General features: G+C 29.5%; 1 protein-coding gene across 3 annotated transcripts in view; it reads right to left on the bottom strand.

The window, feature by feature from the left end:
* Atg18b (Autophagy-related 18b) overlaps positions 1 to 17,889 on the bottom strand; it is a 31,568-nt gene extending 13,679 nt beyond the window's left edge. Inside the window, exon 1 of one of the 3 annotated variants that reach the window (XM_073967254.1) lies at positions 17,187 to 17,889. In XM_073967254.1, coding sequence (XP_073823355.1) covers positions 17,187 to 17,272 — 86 coding nt within the window. In that variant the 5' untranslated portion in view covers positions 17,273 to 17,889. The remainder of the gene's footprint in view (positions 1 to 17,186) is intronic. The other 2 variants (XM_073967253.1, XM_073967255.1) reach the window with 2 other exon arrangements.
* Positions 17,890 to 19,767: the final 1,878 nt, after the last annotated feature.

The following is a 19,767-nucleotide window of genomic DNA, read 5'->3' as shown; positions in this document are numbered from 1 at the left end:
TAACAAAACGTGGATTTTTTAAAAAATATTTTTTCAATGATTAGCAAAACGTGGATTTTTTTAAAAAATATTTTTTCAAAGATTAACAAGACGTGGATTTTTTAAAAAATATTTTTTCAAAGATTAACAAGACGTGGATTTTTTAAAAAATATTTTTTCAAAGATTAACAAGATGTGGATTTTTTAAAAAATATTTTTTGAAAGATTAACAAAACGTGGATTTTTTAAAAAATATTTTTTCAATGATTAACAAAACGTGGATTTTTTAAAAAAATATTTTTTCAATGATTAACAAAACGTGGATTTTTTAAAAAAATATTTTTTCAATGATTAACAAAACGTGGATTTTTTAAAAAAATATTTTTTCAATGATTAACAAAAACGTGGATTTTTTTAAAAAATATTTTTTCAAAGATTAACAAGACGTGGATTTTTTAAAAATTATTTTTTCAAAGATTAACAAAACGTGGATTTTTTAAAAATTATTTTTTCAAAGATTAACAAAACGTGGATTTTTTAAAAATTATTTTTTCAAAGATTAACAAAACGTGGATTTTTTAAAAATTATTTTTTCAAAGATTAACAAGACGTGGATTTTTTAAAAATTATTTTTTCAAAGATTAACAAGACGTGGATTTTTTAAAAATTATTTTTTCAAAGATTAACAAAACGTGGATTTTTTAAAAAATATTTTTTCAATGATTAACAAAACGTGGATTTTTTAAAAAATATTTTTTCAATGATTAACAAAACGTGGATTTTTTAAAAAATATTTTTTCAATGATTAACAAAACGTGGATTTTTTAAAAAATATTTTTTCAAAAATTAACAAAACGTGGATTTTTTAAAAAATATTTTTTCAAAAATTAGCAAGACGTGGATTTTTTAAAAAAATATTTTTTCAAAAATTAACAAGACGTGGATTTTTTAAAAAATATTTTTTCAATGATTAACAAGACGTGGATTTTTTAAAAATTATTTTTCCAAAGATTAACAAGACGTGGATTTTTTAAAAATTATTTTTCCAAAGATTAACAACACGTGGATTTTTTAAAAATTATTTTTTCAAAGATTAACAAGACGTGGATTTTTTAAAAATTATTTTTTCAAAGATTAACAAGACGTGGATTTTTTAAAAATTATTTTTTCAAAGATTAACAAGACTTGGATTTTTTAAAAATTATTTTTTCAAAGATTAACAAGACGTGGATTTTTTAAAAATTATTTTTTCAAAGATTAACAAGACCTGGATTTTTTAAAAATTATTTTTGCAAAGATTAACAAAACGTGGATTTTTTAAAAAATATTTTTTCAATGATTAACAAAACGTGGATTTTTTAAAAAATATTTTTTCAATGATTAACAAAACGTGGATTTTTTTAAAAAATATTTTTTCAATGATTAACAAAACGTGGATTTTTTTAAAAAATATTTTTTCAATGATTAACAAATCGTGGATTTTTTAAAAAATATTTTTTCAATGATTAACAAATCGTGGATTTTTTAAAAATTATTTTTTCAAAGATTAACAAGACGTGGATTTTTTAAAAATTATTTTTGCAAAGATTGACAAGACGTGGATTTTTTAAAAATTATTTTTGCAAAGATTGACAAAACGTGGATTTTTTAAAAAATATTTTTTCAATGATTAACAAAACGTGGATTTTTTTAAAAAATATTTTTTCAATGATTAACAAAACGTGGATTTTTTTAAAAAATATTTTTTCAATGATTAACAAAACGTGGATTTTTTTAAAAAATATTTTTTCAATGATTAACAAAACGTGGATTTTTTAAAAAATATTCTTTCAATGATTAACAAAACGTGGATTTTTTAAAAAATATTTTTTCAATGATTAACAAAACGTGGATTTTTTAAAAAATATTTTTTCAATGATTAACAAAACGTGGATTTTTTTAAAAATATTTTTTCAATGATTAACAAAACGTGGATTTTTTAAAAAATATTTTTTCAATGATTAACAAAACGTGGATTTTTTAAAAAATATTTTTTCAATGATTAACAAAACGTGGATTTTTTAAAAAATATTTTTTCAATGATTAACAAAACGTGGATTTTTTAAAAAATATTTTTTCAATGATTAACAAAACGTGGATTTTTTAAAAAATATTTTTTCAATGATTAACAAAACGTGGATTTTTTAAAAAATATTTTTTCAATGATTAACAAAACGTGGATTTTTTAAAAAATATTTTTTCAATGATTAACAAAACGTGGATTTTTTAAAAAATATTTTTTGAATGATTAACAAAACGTGGATTTTTTAAAAAATATTTTTTCAATGATTAACAAAACGTGGATTTTTTAAAAAATATTTTTTCAATGATTAGCAAAACGTGGATTTTTTAAAAAATATTTTTTCAATGATTAACAAAACGTGGATTTTTTAAAAAATATTTTTTCAATGATTAACAAAACGTGGATTTTTTAAAAAATATTTTTTCAATGATTAACAAAACGTGGATTTTTTAAAAAATATTTTTTCAATGATTAACAAAACGTGGATTTTTTAAAAAATATTTTTTCAATGATTAACAAAACGTGGATTTTTTAAAAAATATTTTTTCAATGATTAACAAAACGTGGATTTTTTAAAAAATATTTTTTCAATGATTAACAAAACGTGGATTTTTTAAAAAATATTTTTTCAATGATTAACAAAACGTGGATTTTTTAAAAAATATTTTTTCAATGATTAACAAAACGTGGATTTTTTAAAAAATATTTTTTCAATGATTAACAAAACGTGGATTTTTTAAAAAATATTTTTTCAATGATTAACAAAACGTGGATTTTTTAAAAAATATTTTTTCAATGATTAACAAAACGTGGATTTTTTAAAAAATATTTTTTCAATGATTAACAAAACGTGGATTTTTTAAAAAATATTTTTTCAATGATTAACAAAACGTGGATTTTTTAAAAAATATTTTTTCAATTATTAAAAAGCGTGGATTTTTTAAAAAATATTTTTTCAATGATTAACAAAACGTGGATTTTTTAAAAAATATTTTTTCAATGATTAACAAAACGTGGATTTTTTAAAAAATATTTTTTCAATGATTAACAAAACGTGGATTTTTTAAAAAATATTTTTTCAATGATTAACAAAACGTGGATTTTTTAAAAAATATTTTTTCAATGATTAACAAAACGTGGATTTTTTAAAAAATATTTTTTCAATGATTAACAAAACGTGGATTTTTTAAAAAATATTTTTTCAATGATTAACATAACGTGGATTTTTTAAAAAATGTTTTTTCAATGATTAACAAAACGTGGATTTTTTAAAAAATATTTTTTCAATGATTAACAAAACGTGGATTTTTTAAAAAATATTTTTTCAATGATTAACAAAACGTGGATTTTTTAAAAAATATTTTTTCAATGATTAACAAAACGTGGATTTTTTAAAAAATATTTTTTCAATGATTAACAAAACGTGGATTTTGTAAAAAATATTTTTTCAATGATTAACAAAACGTGGATTTTTTAAAAAATATTTTTTCAATGATTAACAAAACGTGGATTTTTTAAAAAATATTTTTTCAAAGATTAACAAAACTTGGATTTTTTAAAAAATATTTTTTCAATGATTAACAAAACGTGGATTTTTTTAAAAAATATTTTTTCAATGATTAACAAAACGTGGATTTTTTAAAAAATATTTTTTCAATGATTAACAAAACGTGGATTTTTTAAATAATATTTTTTCAATGATTAACAAGATGTGGATTTTTTAAAAAATATTTTTGCAAACATTAACAAAATGTGGATTTTTTTAAAAAATATTTTTTCAATGATTAACAAAACGTGGATTTTTTAAAAAATATTATTTCAAAGATTAACAAGACCTGGATTTTTAAAAAATATTATTTCAAAGATTAACAAGACCTGGATTTTTAAAAAATATTATTTCAAAGATTAACAAGACCTGGATTTTTAAAAAATATTTTTTCAAAGATAAACAAGACGTAGATTTTTTAAAAAACATTTTTTCAAAGATTAACAAGACGTGGATATTTTAAAAAATATTTTTTCAAAAATTAACAAGACGTGGATTTTTTAAAAAATATTATTTTAAAAATGAACAAGACGTGGATTTTTTAAAATTTTTTTTTTAAAAATTGACAGGACGTGGATTTTTTAAAAAATATTTTTTCAATGATTAACAAAACGTGGATTTTTTAAAAAATATTTTTTCAATGATTAACAAAACGTGGATTTTTTAAAAAATATTTTTTCAATGATTAACAAGACGTGGATTTTTTTAAAAATATTTTTTCAATGGTTAACAAGACGTAGATTTTTTAAAAAAATATTTTTTCAAAGATAAACAAGACGTGGATTTTTTAAAGAATATTTTTTCAAAAATTAACAAGACGTGGATTTTTTAAAAAATATTATTTTAAAAATGAACAAGACGTGGATTTTTTAAAAATTTTTTTTTTAAAAATTGACAGGACGTGGATTTTTTAAAAAATATTTTTTCAATGATTAACAAAACGTGGATTTTTTAAAAAATATTTTTTCAATGATTAACAAAACGTGGATTTTTTAAAAAATATTTTTTCAATGATTAACAAAACGTGGATTCTTTAAAAAATATTTTTTCAATGATTAACAAAACGTGGATTTTTTAAAAAATATTTTTTCAATGATTAACAAAACGTGGATTTTTTAAAAAATATTTTTTCAATGATTAACAAAACGTGGATTTTTTAAAAAATATTTTTTCAATGATTAACAAAACGTGGATTTTTTAAAAAATATTTTTTCAATGATTAACAAAACGTGGATTTTTTAAAAAATATTTTTTCAATGATTAACAAAACGTGGATTTTTTAAAAAATATTTTTTCAATGACAGTAAAATACCTAATATTTCATATCCAAGACGTCCCGAACCCATCCTCAATTACATCGATATCAATAAATTTCAATTTTCAACACTTTTTCCTTTAATTTGATAAACAATTTCAATAGCAAAGGCAAATATTTTTCTATAGTGACATTTTTACATCACTATCTTGCCTGGAATATTAAAAATAAATCTGTTTTATAATTCAATGTTTGTAAACAAATCAAAAAGTGCAGCGTGAGCACTTGCTTGTTATTCACGTGATTTTGAATGCTAAGATTATATTTACGCCAAGTAAAGCCAATATAATTTACAATCGTCAAATACTATTTCCTCATATTTAAACAAAGAAAACGTTTTTGCAATTCAAAATAGAAATTACAGTTGTCTGAAGAGGAGATTGCATTTTTAATGCTAAGGTAAGGAAAGAAGTTCAATAATCCCTTTTATGAATGATAGCACTACAAAAGTGGGAAGGAAGAGGGTGTTTTGGTTCAAAAGGTTGTAAATAGGTATCAACATTTTTATCTTCACATACTAAATTGTGTCAGATTTCGACGAACTTTAATATGTAAACAACGATGTTTTATATTTAAACAATTTTTTTCAGAAACCCGTTAGTATTCACAAATATTTTTCAAAACAAGCTAAATTGCGTCTTCTGCTTTTTTTTAGCAACAATAACAAAAAACATTTATTCAATGTGAACGTCATAGTTGCTTTGTTTAGTTAAACAAAACCGTAAAAAGTGTGCTTGTGTTTATTATACAATTAGCCTCAATTGTTTGGAATGGTTAGAGATTGTATTAAATCTTATCTCGTATTTAAAAATTTCCATATTTTTGCAAATGACAAAATTATTTTTTTTTTAAATAATCTGAAGATAATCAATTTAATCATAATTTAATGTATTAAACTTCAAATTTTATTAGTTACCATATATTGTGGTAGGTACATAGTTCCACTTTGTCTAGTTGTTCACCCATATAGATAATGCAACTATTGACCTCATTCTGGGATTAGTCATTTTATTGAAGAAAATTGCGAAATGCAGGTAACTTATTGTTGTTGTTAACATGTATAGACTGCATGTCTACTTTGTTAGAGGGTATGTGTTCTTCTATTCTTTCCTCTATCTCTCTTTATCTTTCATTGAGGTACTACCTTGTCCTACGTTCAAAGCCAATTTCATTATCACATTTTGGCATAATTCCACAAAGCTTTGTTATGACTTTTAATCACTATTTTCCAGTAATGGCAAAAAACAATTTACTACGAATGGTGAAATATGTATTTACGAACACATAGGGTGTTCAAAGATGGAAGATAATTTTAAAACCAAAAAAGACCAAGAAGACGTGGATTTAAAAAAAATACGCATTCAAAGACCAACATGACGTGATTTAAAAAAATGTTTATGGACAAACAAGATGTGGATTTATTAAAAAAGCTTAAAAAATATTTTTTAAAAAATTCACGCCACTAATTAACTTTTTTTAAATCCACGACATTAAAAAAATATTTTTTAAAAAATTCACGCCACTAATTATTTTTTTTTTTAAATCCACGACATTAAAAAAATATTTTTTAAAAAATCCACGCCACTAATGAACTTTTTTAAACCCACGACATTAAAAAAATATTTTTTAAAAATCGACGTCTTTGAAAAATATTTTTTAGAAAATCCATTTGATTGTTTTTAAAAATAATTTTTAAATAATAATTTTTAATAAATCCTTTTGAGAAAATATTGTAAAAAACGCGCTTTTTCATCACCTCCTATTACAGAGAGTAATGTTTTTCAAAACGAATTGACAGTGTTGCAAAATTTTACTGATCGCTACCATTATCATGATTATCATTACTCTCTGTAAAAGAAAGTAATCATGAAGATAAGCCATTGGGGTAATACTCCAGACTTAAAAAGAATCAAATGAGATTGAAACTTCAACCAAAACACAAAAAAAAATAATAATTTTTAAAAATATTTAGAGAATTTTTAAAAATATTTTTTCAATATTTGGACTTTTAAAAATATTTTCCAGTATTTATAATTTTTAAAAATATTTTTCCAATATTTGGGTTTTTAAAAAAATTTCCTGTATTTAGAATTTTTAAAAATATTTTTCCAATATTTGGATTTTTAAAAACATTTGGAGAATATTTGGAGATTTTTCTTAAAATAATTTTGTAATATTTAGAGAATTTTTAAAAATGTTTTTCCAATATTTAGAGCATTTTTAAAAATATTTTTCCAGTATTTGAAATTTTTCAAAAATATTTTTCCAATATTTTGAATTTTAATAATGTGTTTCCAGTATTTAGAGCATTTTTAAAAATATGTACATTTCCAAAATTTGCATTTTTTTAAAAATATTTTTCAATATTTGTATGTTTTAAAAATATTTTGAATTTAAAAAAAAGTATATTTCCAATATTTAGAATTTTTAAAAGTATTTTTTCAATATTTGGAATTTTTATAAAATATTTTTCCAATATTTAGAATTTTTAAAAATATTTTTCAAATATTTAAAAAAAAAAAACAATATTTGTATTATTTCCAATATTTGGTATTTTTATGAAATATTTTTCCAATATTTAGAATTTTTAAAAATATTTTTCAAATATTTAGAATTTTTAAAAATATTTTTCAAATATTTAGAGAATTAAAAAAAAAATTAAATATTTGGAAGTTTTAAAATATTTTTCCAATATTTGGAATTTTTAAAAAATATTTTTCCAATATTTAGAATGAGTTAAATCTTTGAAAAAATATTTTTTTTAATAAATCCAAGTCACTGAAAAAATATTTCTTTAAAAAATCCACGTCTTTTAAAAAAAAACAAAAAAAAAAACAAAACATTGTTCCACACCATCCCATACGGGACAAGGGAGACTTCTCTCATATCAATGAGTGCACCCCGATTCATATTTAGCTCAATGATATGGGACCTACTGTTTATCGCCGAGTCCGAACGGCGTGTCTTAAGACACCACTTGTGGAGAAGTTTTTCAAGGCTGAAATACTCAGGAAATGTCGCCAACATTACTGAGGGGTATTTTGCCACCGTTGAAAAATGTTTTGGTGTTGCTTGGCCGGGGAATCGAACTCTCGACCTTCTGCGTGCAAGGCGGGCGTGCATACCATTGCACCACGGTGGCACCCAAAAAATACTTTTTAAAAAATTCAGGTCTTTGAAAAAATATTTTTTTAAAAAATCCACGTCTTTGAAAAAATAATTTTTAAAAAATCTACGACTTTGAAATTTTCTTTTTTATATCCATATTTTTTTAAAAAACCCTCGTCTATGAAAAATATTTTTTTCAAATACACATCTTTGACAAATATTTAAAAAAAACTCGTCTTTGAAAAATATTTTTAAAAAAAATCCAAATCCAAAAATCCAAGTCATTGAAAAAATATTTCTTTAAAAAATCCACGTCTTTTAAAAAATTCACGTCTTTGAAAAAATAATTTTGAAAAAATCTACGACTTAGAAATTTTCTTTTTTATATCCATATTTTTTTAAAAAACACTCGTCTTTGAAAAATATTTTTTTTTAAAAATCTAAGCCTTTGAAAAAATATTTTTTTAAAAAATCCACGCCATTAATTTTTTTTTTTTAAAAACCCTCGTGTTTGTAAAATATTTTTTAAAAAACCCTCGTCTTTGAAAAATATTTTTTAAAAAATTGACGTCTTTGAAAAATATTTTTTAAAAAATTGACGTCTTTGAAAAAATATTTTTTAAACATTCCACGTCTTTTATTTTTTTGTCCACATTTTTCAGATTTTTTTTTTAAATCCACGTCTTTGAAAAATATTTTTTTTAAAATCAATGTCTTTCAAAAAATATTTTTTAAAAATCCACGTCTTTGAAAATTATATTTTTAAAAATCCAAGTCTTTAAAAAAATATTTTTTAAAAAATCCACGTCTTTGAAAAAATATTTTTTAAAAAATCCACATCTTTGAAAAAATATTTTTTTATAAAATCTTCGTCCTGATGGTCTTAGAAAAAATATTTTTTTAAAAAATCTTCGTCCTGATGGTCTTAAAAAATATTTTTTAAAAAATCCACGTCTTGATGGTCTTTGAAAAAAACATTAAAAATCCACGTCTTGATGGTCTTTGAAAAAATATTTTTTAAAAAATCAACGTCTTGATGGTCTTTGAAAAAATATTTTTTAAAAAATGCACGTCTTATTGGTCTATAAAAAATTTTTAAAAAATACTCGCCTTGATTGTCGTTGAAAAAATATTTAAAAAAATACACGTTCTGGTGGTACTTGAAAAAATATTTAAAATAAATATAAATAAATATTTTTTAAATAATCAACGTCTTGTTGGTCTATAAACAAATTTTAAAATACTCGTCTTGATTGTCTTTGAAAAAAATATTTCTAAAAAAATCCACGTCTAGTTGGTCTTTGAAAATATATTTTTAAAAAAATCCAGGTCATGATGGTCCTTGAAAAATATATTTTTTAAAAAGTCCACGTGCCGATGGGCTTTGAAAAAATTTTATAAAAAATCCTCGTCCTGATTTTCTTTGAAAAAATATTTTTTAAAAATCACGTCTTGTTGATTTTTGAAAAAATATTTTTTTAAAAACTACTTCTTGTTGATCTTTTTAAAAATATTTTTTTTAATCTACGTCTTGTTGGTTTTTTAAAAAATAATTTTTCAAATACCTATTTTTTCAGAGACGTAAATTTTTTTTAAAAAAATATTTTTCAAAATATTTTTGCACACCCTTTATGTTTGCTATTGCTGTTTTTGCACTACCTTACCTTCGTATTTATTCGCATTTTATTTGTTTACTACTTTTTGTTTTTATTTTGCCCCATGTTTTTTTTTTTTTTTTTTTTGTTTACCAACACACGTTTCAATGACCAGGCCATAAACTGCGGAAAACAACAAATGTTTTTATGATGATGACAAACGCCATGAATGCGAAATAGTTTTTCAAGTGAGAAATACATATTTGACAAAAATGCACTATCTATACGAAAGACCAAATTTACAATAACAGGGAATCAAATCGAAAGTTCGGTAAAAGGAACCGAGTTTTTTGGAGATATAAGCGCGAAATTTCTATGGATTTGACTAACAAGTTGAAAAAAAAATTAAAATTAAAAACTTATGATAAAACTTATAAACTTATAACCTGCAAGAACCTAATTTTCTCTATAAATTATAAAATTTTATTACTTTTTGTGTACGGAAATTACACACAAACTCCCAGTTTCACTAAGACGATTCGAAACCAAATTCGTTCGAATTACTACAAAACTTTTGTTTCTTTTTTTTTTTTGAAATTGTTTGATTCAATTTTGTTTTCAATCAAAAAAATCAATAACAGGAATTTGGTAGTAATTCGAACGAAATTTTGTTTCGAATCGTCTTAGAGAAACAGGTCAAAAATTTCTCTCAGAATAGAAAAATTTTTTTGCTCAACAATTTCAATAACAAAGGCAAATATTCCGATTCTATAGTGAAACTGCATCTTAATAAACAATTGTACATTCCTATTCGTATGAAATAATAGAACAATTATAATTGAATATTCGCAGCGTAAGCAATTTTTTGTTATTCACGTGATTTTGAATGTAATCTCATTCTTCACATACTTCCACATATTTGAATAAAGGCAACGGTTTTGCTGAGGTAGAGTTGCCTAATGTATACATCCGGCCGATAAATAGGAGTACTCCAACTTATAGACCCAACATCAGTCCGTCTTTGGAAGATCATAACCGTCTGAACTTGAGAGACTTTAATGCTAATCATGAGTGGCATTCGGTCCTCGGAAACGACCAGAGGGATATAGTGCTGGCTGAGCATCAACTAGTTCGGTCAAAAAATCCAGCTAAAATCCTCAAAATACCTTAAATTTGGAGGTACCGTTATTTGGGGGGTATACCCAAACTTGGACCTATCTTGGCAATTTTTAAGGGATAAGTTTTTTGGTCATTGGGAGCCTCAAATGTCGAATTAAAAATTGAAGCTTAAATCCTCAAAATACCTTGAATCGGGTTGTACCGTTACGAAGGGGGATTTTTGGGAGATCATCGACCAACGTAGATTTTTAAAAAAAAAACTATTTTTTTGTGTGTTTTTTTTTCAAAATATTTTTTGAGGATCATCAATCAACGTGGATTTTATAAATATTTTGTTAAGGGCCGTCAAACAACATTGATTTTGTCAAAATATTTTTGGGAGGTCATCGGTCAACGTAGAAAGAAAAAAAATGATTTGGGAATCATCAGATAACATATAAAATATTAAAAATATTTTTTGAGGGTCATGGAGAAACTGCCATAAAATAACATAAATTGTTATTTTTTTATTATTACAAACTTTGATTTTCTGTCATCAATCAACGTAGATTTTTTTGAGGATCACCGACCAACAGTTTTTTTTAAATATTTTTTGACGACCATCAACCATCTTGGTTTTTTTAAAAATATTTTTTGAGTATCATCATCCAACGTGGATTTTAAAAAAAATGTTTGAGGGATATCAAACAACCTAAATTTTTTTAAAACTAGTTTTTCAAAACCCCCAATCCTGTTTGATTTTTTAAAAATGTTTTTTGAGCATCATCATATTTTTGAGGATCATCAAGTAACGTAGATTTTTTGTCATCAAATAACCTAAATTGTGGTTTTTTAGTACCACCAGCTTTGATTTATTGTCATCAACCAAAGTAGATTTTTTTGAGGATCACCAAGCAATAGTTTTTTTTACAATCCCACGGCAGTGGGGTCTTTCGTACCGGATTGACGCGGAACCATAGTGTTTCGGCCAGCGGCTGCAAATCCAGCATTAAAACTATGCATCTACGTAGGTTTAAATGCTGCTACAACAACAATAGTTTTTTAAATATTAAAAATAAAAAAAAATAAATATTAAAAATAAAAAAAATAAAAATAAAAATATTTTGTGAGGATCAACTGTCAACGTGGATTTCTTAAGAAATATTTTTTTAGGATCATCAAGATAGCCAAATAATTATTATTATTATTTTAGAAATATTTTTTGTGGATCTTCAACCAACGTGAATATTTTTTTTAATATTTGTTAGGATCATCAAACAAAACTGGTACAACAATAACCTGCCAATCCCACGGCAGCGGCTTCTTTCGTACCGGATTGACCCGGAACAACACAAAACCAATGTTCCGGCCAGCGGCTGCCATCTCAGTGTGTACATGTTTGTATTTGTTTCGTTTTTCTGTATTGGGAGCAGCATATCCCGGAACGCCTGCTCCGAATTCTATTGGTCCGAGCCGGGACGGAGGAAAACCTAGGACCATCTGTGCTCAGTTTGTCACATCCGCATCTTCACCCACATCCAACGTTCGGTTGGATGCAATAGATGTCAGGAGTGGGTGCATCTAAAGGGTTGCTCTGGACTCGTCCACGTGAGGGACTATGTTGCTGAATGCTGCGTGAACACAGTCCCCAGTGAGTCGTCGTCGGATTACGAGACTCCCTCGTCGTCTGATTACGAAACTCCCCCGCAAGTCCCCTCAACAACCGCACACGCAGTCTTTAACACCAGCCGTTGTTGTCCCAATCCCCGAAAATGCAGCCTTTTTGCAATTAAATTGCAATGGACTCCGAGGTAAGATCGAGGAGATAGTAGATTTTATGAGTCGGAAGAACATCAAGGTCGCGGCGGTGCAGGAAACCAAGCTGAACAACAACCACAGCTTAGAGCATTGTGATGGTTACAATGTTTTGAGGAAAGATCGCACCAGAAGTGGAGGTGGGGGATTGGCTTTCCTATTGCACCAGTCTGTCCAATACAGACCAATCTCGCTTGAGCCTGTCTCTAATGACCCGTACATGGAATGTATGGGGGTAGCAGTCAGGTGTGGAGCTGCCGAGATAGAGTTGCTGAATGTATACATCCCGCCGAGAAATAGCTGTATCCCTGATTATAGACCTGACATTAGCCCGCTCTTGCAAGGTCATAATCGTCTGGCCCTAGGGGATTTTAATGCGCATCATGAGATGTGGCAGATTGATAGCTCTACGTTTTGAACGGTCAATGAGGACGCCCCTACCAGAATTAGAGGAGAGTGTCACAGTTCGCCTGACATAACCATCGTGTCACCTGGTCTGACAAATGACGTTACCTGGCAACCCGTCATTTCCCTTGGATCAGACCATCTCCCCATAATTGTCTCCATTAGCAGACCACCCGACTTCATCACCTCTGAACGCCGCACGTTCGTCAATCATAAAAAAACTGATTGGCCGAGTTTCAGAGAGTTCACCAATCACCGCTTCAGAGAATTGCCCAATCCTTCTGATGTTCGGGTAGCGGAAAGGACGTTCCGGGACATCATCACTGCTGCACCCGCTCGCCATATCCCTGCTGGTCGAATACCCGAAGTAAGACCAAATTTCCCAGCAGAGGCGACGGGATTAGCAAATGAGCGTGATGAGCTTCGTCGTATCAACCCCAATGACCCCAGAGTCAGGGAGCTGACACTGGAAGTTAACAGGTTGGTCGGCGAGCATAAGCGGAACAAATGGTTAAATCATCTGAAGAGCTGCAACATTGGAGCCGGTATAGGTGAATTGTGGGCAACGGTTAAGTCATTCTCGAATCCTGGAAGAAGGGAAGATAGGACCTCAGTCACTTTTGGCGACGTTACGTTGACTGATCCGAAGAGGTGCGCAAGTAATTTCAATCGACAGTTTGTCGAGCATCCCGAGAGTGACAGGGCGAAGAGTAGAGTATTACGTCGCATCAGATCTCTTCCTGCCAAGGATGAACCACCACAATTTACAATGGATGATGTTGCCAATGCCATCAGGAACGCTAAATCATCCAAAGCGTTGGGCCTTGATGGAATCTCCATGGTAATGTTGAAGCAGCTGGATGAGCCGGGAGTCGAGTATCTCACCAAAGTCTTCAACTTGTCGCTAGCCAACCTCGTTGTTCCCGAAGTCTGGAAAATGGGCAGGGTGGTCCCACTACGGAGCCAGGCAAGGATGCCAGCAAAAGTGAATCGTACAGACCGATTTCGCTTTTGTCGCCCGTGGCAAAGACAATTGAGGCCTTGCTCCTCCCCAGTATCGGAAATAGCTATCAAGTTGCCGATCATCAGCATGGATTCCGTAAGCAGCACAGCACGACAACAGCGCTGCACGCCATTACCACATATATCTGTAAAGGACTCAACCAGAGACGGCCGTGCGATAGAACAGTGATGGTGGCGCTTGACTTATCAAAAGCCTTTGATACAGTCAGGCACTCCACGCTGTCTGAGGACATTGAGCAGACAACCCTCCGGCCAAGCTTAAAACGTTGGATAGTCAACTATATGTGTGGACGCCAGTCGTACGTGGAATTCAGGAATAAGAAGTCCAAACCCCGTAGAATGAAACAGGGAGTCCCCCAAGGTGGGGTGATATCTCCGGAACTGTTTAACCTCTACCTCTCCTGTATTCCACCCCCTCAAGACGGCATTGAGATCGTGACGTATGCGGATGATTGCACGATCCTGGCGTCGGGTACCTATCCTGATGACATCTGTGAGAGACTGAACAACTATTTAACCGATCTTACCACATTTTTCCATTCGAGGAATATGCAGTTTTACGCCACAAAATCTACAGCCACTCTGTTCACCACATGGACAGCGCAGTTTGGACGTAAGTTTAATGTTGTGGTCGACGGTAGCAAAATTCCGACCACAAACTGCCCTAAAATTTTAGGGGTCACATTCGACACTACATTCACGTCGTGCGCACACGCCACAGCTATCTGCGACAAGTTGAAAAGTAGGAACAAGGTCCTCAAGTCCCTGGCCGGCAGCACTTGGGGTGCAGATAAAGAAACCTTGTTGTCCACGTATAACGCGATAGGTCGGTCTGTGGTAAGCTATGCGGCTCAAGTCTGGTCCCCGAGATTGTGTGATTCGAACTGAAAAAAGATTCAAACTTGCCAGAATGCCGCCCTGAGAACAGCGACAGGGTGCCTCCTCAAATCTTCAGTGGACCATCTACATGAGGAGGCAAAAATTCTTTCTGTAAAGCAACACAATAAGATGCTTTCGTTGCAGTACCTGCTTGGATGTTATCGTGTGAGCCATCCCAATCACCATCTTGTGGGTAGGCCCGGCCCATTCAGGGAGATCAGGAAGGATATCCATGCTCTAGAGGGAGAGGTCCAACGATACAGGAGAGAACCCCTAGATCAACAAGCATATCAAGCAGGATTGAATAGCATTCTCACGGACGCAGTTGCCAAGGCCTTAAGCAATTATAGTGTGAATAAAGTATTCGGAGTACATCCTCCATCTATCGTAGCTGAGGAGCGTCAGCTGCGACGACAAACCAGAGTAGTTTTGGCTCAACTACGCTCGGGATATTGCAGTCGCCTAAATTCGTATTGGGCGGAAATCGATCGCGCCGTGCAAGACATCTGCCCAGTATGCGGCATGGGCCCGCACGACACACAACACCTTTTTAACTGCCCCGCCAAACCTACCCATCTAACTCCAGTGGATCTGTGGCTACATCCCATCGAAGCAGCCACTTTTCTGGAACTGGAGATAGACCCAGAGCCAGATTGAACAGAGGAACGAACATATAAACATAACAAAAACACTGTTACAACAACAACAACTTATGAAATAACTTACGAATTGATTTTCCTATTCTGACAAAACAAGAATGCCTATATCGGACAACAAATTTTGGTACCTCTCTCACAAAACTTCAAAAACATCACTTCAGCTCAGTTTAAAGGTTGTTCGGGAATTGTTTTGAAATTTTCATCGAAGCCAGTGCTTGTGATTCCTATTACAACGATATCATTTTATATCGAAAGGAATTATATACAAAATTAGATCCAGTACCATCTCCGTTATCCCTCTTTTTTAATTTTATCTTATTTCCTCTCCTTATTATATTATTATTAGTAACACATTCATAAGTAATTTTTGTGCAAATATTTTTTTCCTTCTATTTGAGAGCGGGATATGTTGTTATTTAACAGGGTCTCTGAATAGCTTTCAATGAATTTTTTCTTCGTTCTTAAATAACAATTATTGTTTTTTTTCTTTTGTTTGCCAATTGTTTGTCTTGTTTAACAACTTTTTAAACATATATACGTACCGTCATATATACTTTATATATGTATGTGAGCTTCAATATAAATATGGTTTGTAAGTTGATGTTATTCTAATAACAAACAAAGGGCTCTTGCTAAACAAGTAGAGTAAACAGCAAATTCTAAATGGAAGTAAGGCAATAAAAAATTGTAATAATTTTAAAAATAAATACAATTTATGATCGTTTTGAAATATCTGCAAACATTTATTGCTGCAATTTTTAGTTAACTTCCTAAAAAGCTGAAAATTTTCTGAATTTCCGAAGTAATTTTGTAATGTTTTAGGGGTCAAAAATCCATAGAAGGTTTGTTGTTGTAGCAGCATTTAAAACTACGTAAAAGCATAGGTTGCTGGATTGGCAGTCGCTGGCCGAAACACTATGGTTTCGGGTCAATCCGTTACAAAAGAACCCGCTTTAGCGGGATTGCAGGTTTTTATGGACATTTAGAAAGGCTTTCAAGAGCTTCCTATTTCGTATAAATGTCATCAATATCCATCAAACTTAATTAAGTTTGTAATACACATAAAATCTGGAATAAGAAACCCTTTCACTTCTGGGTAACATTACAAAACCGGTAGTTGCTATTTTTGGAACTGACACTGCAACATTGTTATTCACATTCAATAAACTACCCTTTATTTTCTTGGCTGTTTAAAAATTCAGGTGAATCAACCCTAATGACCCTATGACGACAATGACGGCAAACAACCAACAGAGAGGGGGTGATTGGATATTATAAGGGGTATAGTTAACTACTCCACCACAAAAAAAAAAACAATATGTACGACATACCTATTATCCATTTGTTATTTTTGATTTGGTGGTTGGTGGGGGTAGATAGCCTGTCCAACACCACCTTGCTTCCGTTTTTTCACCCTTACTCAATACTATTCCAAGTGGTAGTCGGATTACAGAAACCAAGACATCACAAGGTAACAAACTTAGTTTGATTTGTTGTTGTTGTAGATTCATATAAAATCTTGCATACATACAACAATAACAATATACACACAGATACAGATATCAAGGTCACATCATTAGAAGATAACTTAAATCATCGTCATTAGAAAAACATACTAAAAAATGATTGGAAATGATTAAAAGTTTTTCCAAGATAATTAATTCCACAATTTTTTGCTAACATTCTTGTTGATAAAACTTACGTAAAATCTTGATTAAAATTCATTTCATAGCCCCCTTTTTTCGAGGAGGAGGACAATGATGAATTTGTGGTATTGCTCGATGACATTGTTGTGGTACACAAAAATTGCAAATCTTCCTTTTTTGTACTTTTATGGACAACACAGTTTCCCTTTCACTTTTAATTTCAAAATTGCCTCAACAGATTTCACAATTTTTCAATATTTAATATTTTTTCCCTTCTTATTTGTTTGGCATATAACTATAACTTTTCAATCGTTATTTTTCTTTGTTATTTCTCAGTTAGTATTCTAGTATTCTGACAGCTGATTTTGGGTTTTGCTCTCGCAAATTAACTTCACTTTTCGACTGCACTTTTTCAACTGCTGACTAAAAAAAATCAACTTTTTAAAATGTTTATTTCTTTTGTTTGATTCGTCGTCCATTTGTTTTCATTTGTTCCATCCGTCGTTTATTTTGCTTTTTTTTTAATTTTTGTTTTGGTTGCTTGCTTTTTATATTGTTTTATTCTTTGTTCCTCTTGCGTTTTATATTTCGTTATTTGTATCTTCTTCTTATGTATTTTTTAGTTGTTTTGTTTTGATCTCAGTTCTGATGATGTCTCGTTACTGACTGTAGTTTTTTTTTTTTTTTTTCTTTTTTTCAATTTCCATTACTTGCCCAAACAAAGAGACCTAATTGAAAGGCGTGATTAATTGAAGGTACAGAGATGTATTTCAAATTTTGAAGACAAAAAGCATAATAACCCTGCGTTTACACATGACAGGACAGTTGAGTTCATGTATTGATTGTCAAAAACCCAAAATTTGCCTGTGTGACGTAGGCGTCCAGACAACTGCAAAAACAGTTGTAAAATTATGAATAAAAATCATCGATTTCTTTTTGTTTTACGTTCACATATTTTGGTTTTGTTCATGTTCTTTTGTTTCCAACACATTTCAATTATTATCTCACTTATTTTTACAACAAATGTCAATAATGAGGTTTGAAACTGGGTTCTCGCCAACAAGCAGACAATGTTGTTGAGGTCTTAGCGTTCTAAGCCACTGCCAACCTATCATATCAACACTTCTTGATATGATATCAACAAAAAAAAAACTTCCGAAATGGGCATTACAATTCATGAAGGAAACCCCCCTTCGATTGTACATGTGTATGTATTGAGAAAATGATTCCTATACAAGACACTATGGTGACTTGATATAGAAAAAGACTTCAAAAAATACTTCATATCTACAAATTTGTAAATATGGTTGTATAAATAGAAGTTATCAAAATAACCCTTTGTCTTCTAGGCAGTCAAAATATGCCTGATGAGCTGGCCTAAACCACCTGCGGAACGATCGTAGCATAGTGGTTGAGTGTGTGGTACTTCGCTAGAATTAATTTTTCAATACAAATTCCTTAGGTCATGTTAGCTCGATTAATTCAAATAATTAATTAAAAATTAATAATTAGATTAATATTAATAGTTACATTTTCACTTATTCATTAATTAAATGTTTTTAATAAATCATTTTATGCTTGTTTTGTTGTTAACGTGTGCTTGATAAAATAAAAATGAAAGAAAATGGAGGAAAAAATCTTGCAACGAATAAAAAGAAGAGGCAACACAACAAACAGAGAAACCCATGTACATGGGCTTCACTACTTCATACCCCTCGCCAATAGGCTTGACGTCGCCATGTTGAAATCGTGCTAGTCTGACCATCGACTTGCTAAAACGTCAAGTGAAATCCAATGGATTTCGTAAATGTAAATTTACTATTAGCATAAATGTAGTATTTACCCAAAACGCCAGATTTTAATACCAGAACAGAATCAATCGTCGCTTGCATTGCTTGCTTCCCAAATGTCAAATTATAAAGGAATGCCAGAGCCTCCTAAGGGGGAACGCAGGCGGATTTGCAAAGAGGCTCTATAATTTGACAAGCAAAGCAAGCGACGATTGATTCTGTTCTGGCCTTTAGTGCGAGTATAATAGTACGTTTACATATAAGCGGATTTAATTAAACTACAATAAATCAATTCCATTGCGTATACATCAAATAAATCCTCATAAAAAAAGGGTTAATAGCCTGTTTATTGAAAATTTTCCTTTATAAGTCCCGGTCCACACTAGAGTGATTTCATTGAAAAAATTTCATGAAATTATGCGTCTCTAGATCGACTTCCATAGTATCGTAAAATCATAAAATTGCTGCAGTGAGGAATTCGATTTAAGAACGCCTAATTTCATGAAATTTTTTAATGAAATTCACGCTAGTGTGGACCGGGACTAATGTCCAATTTACATTAGCAACTTTTTCGTCATTTTGAGCTGATTCGTCACTTATTTGCTAAAACAGGCAATATTTTGCGTTATTTGCCATACAAAAATAAATGACGATAGCTGCGTCATTTATTCTAAACAACGCACGAAAACACCATACTATGTCGAAGGTCACACTAGAGAGTTTCATTGAAACAATTTCATGAAAACAAGGGTTCCTAGGTCGAGTTTCACAGTAAAGTGATATCATAAAGTTGCTGTAGTGGGGAACTCGATCTAGAAATACCTAAAAGTTTCAATGAAACCACTCT

This window comes from Musca autumnalis, unplaced genomic scaffold (assembly GCF_047663935.1).
Source record: "Musca autumnalis isolate F117 unplaced genomic scaffold, ASM4766393v1 scaffold_2, whole genome shotgun sequence".
NCBI lineage: Eukaryota > Metazoa > Arthropoda > Insecta > Diptera > Muscidae > Musca > Musca autumnalis.
Note: the sequence above shows the minus strand (reverse complement) of the source record. Positions and strands in the feature narration are given on the sequence as shown.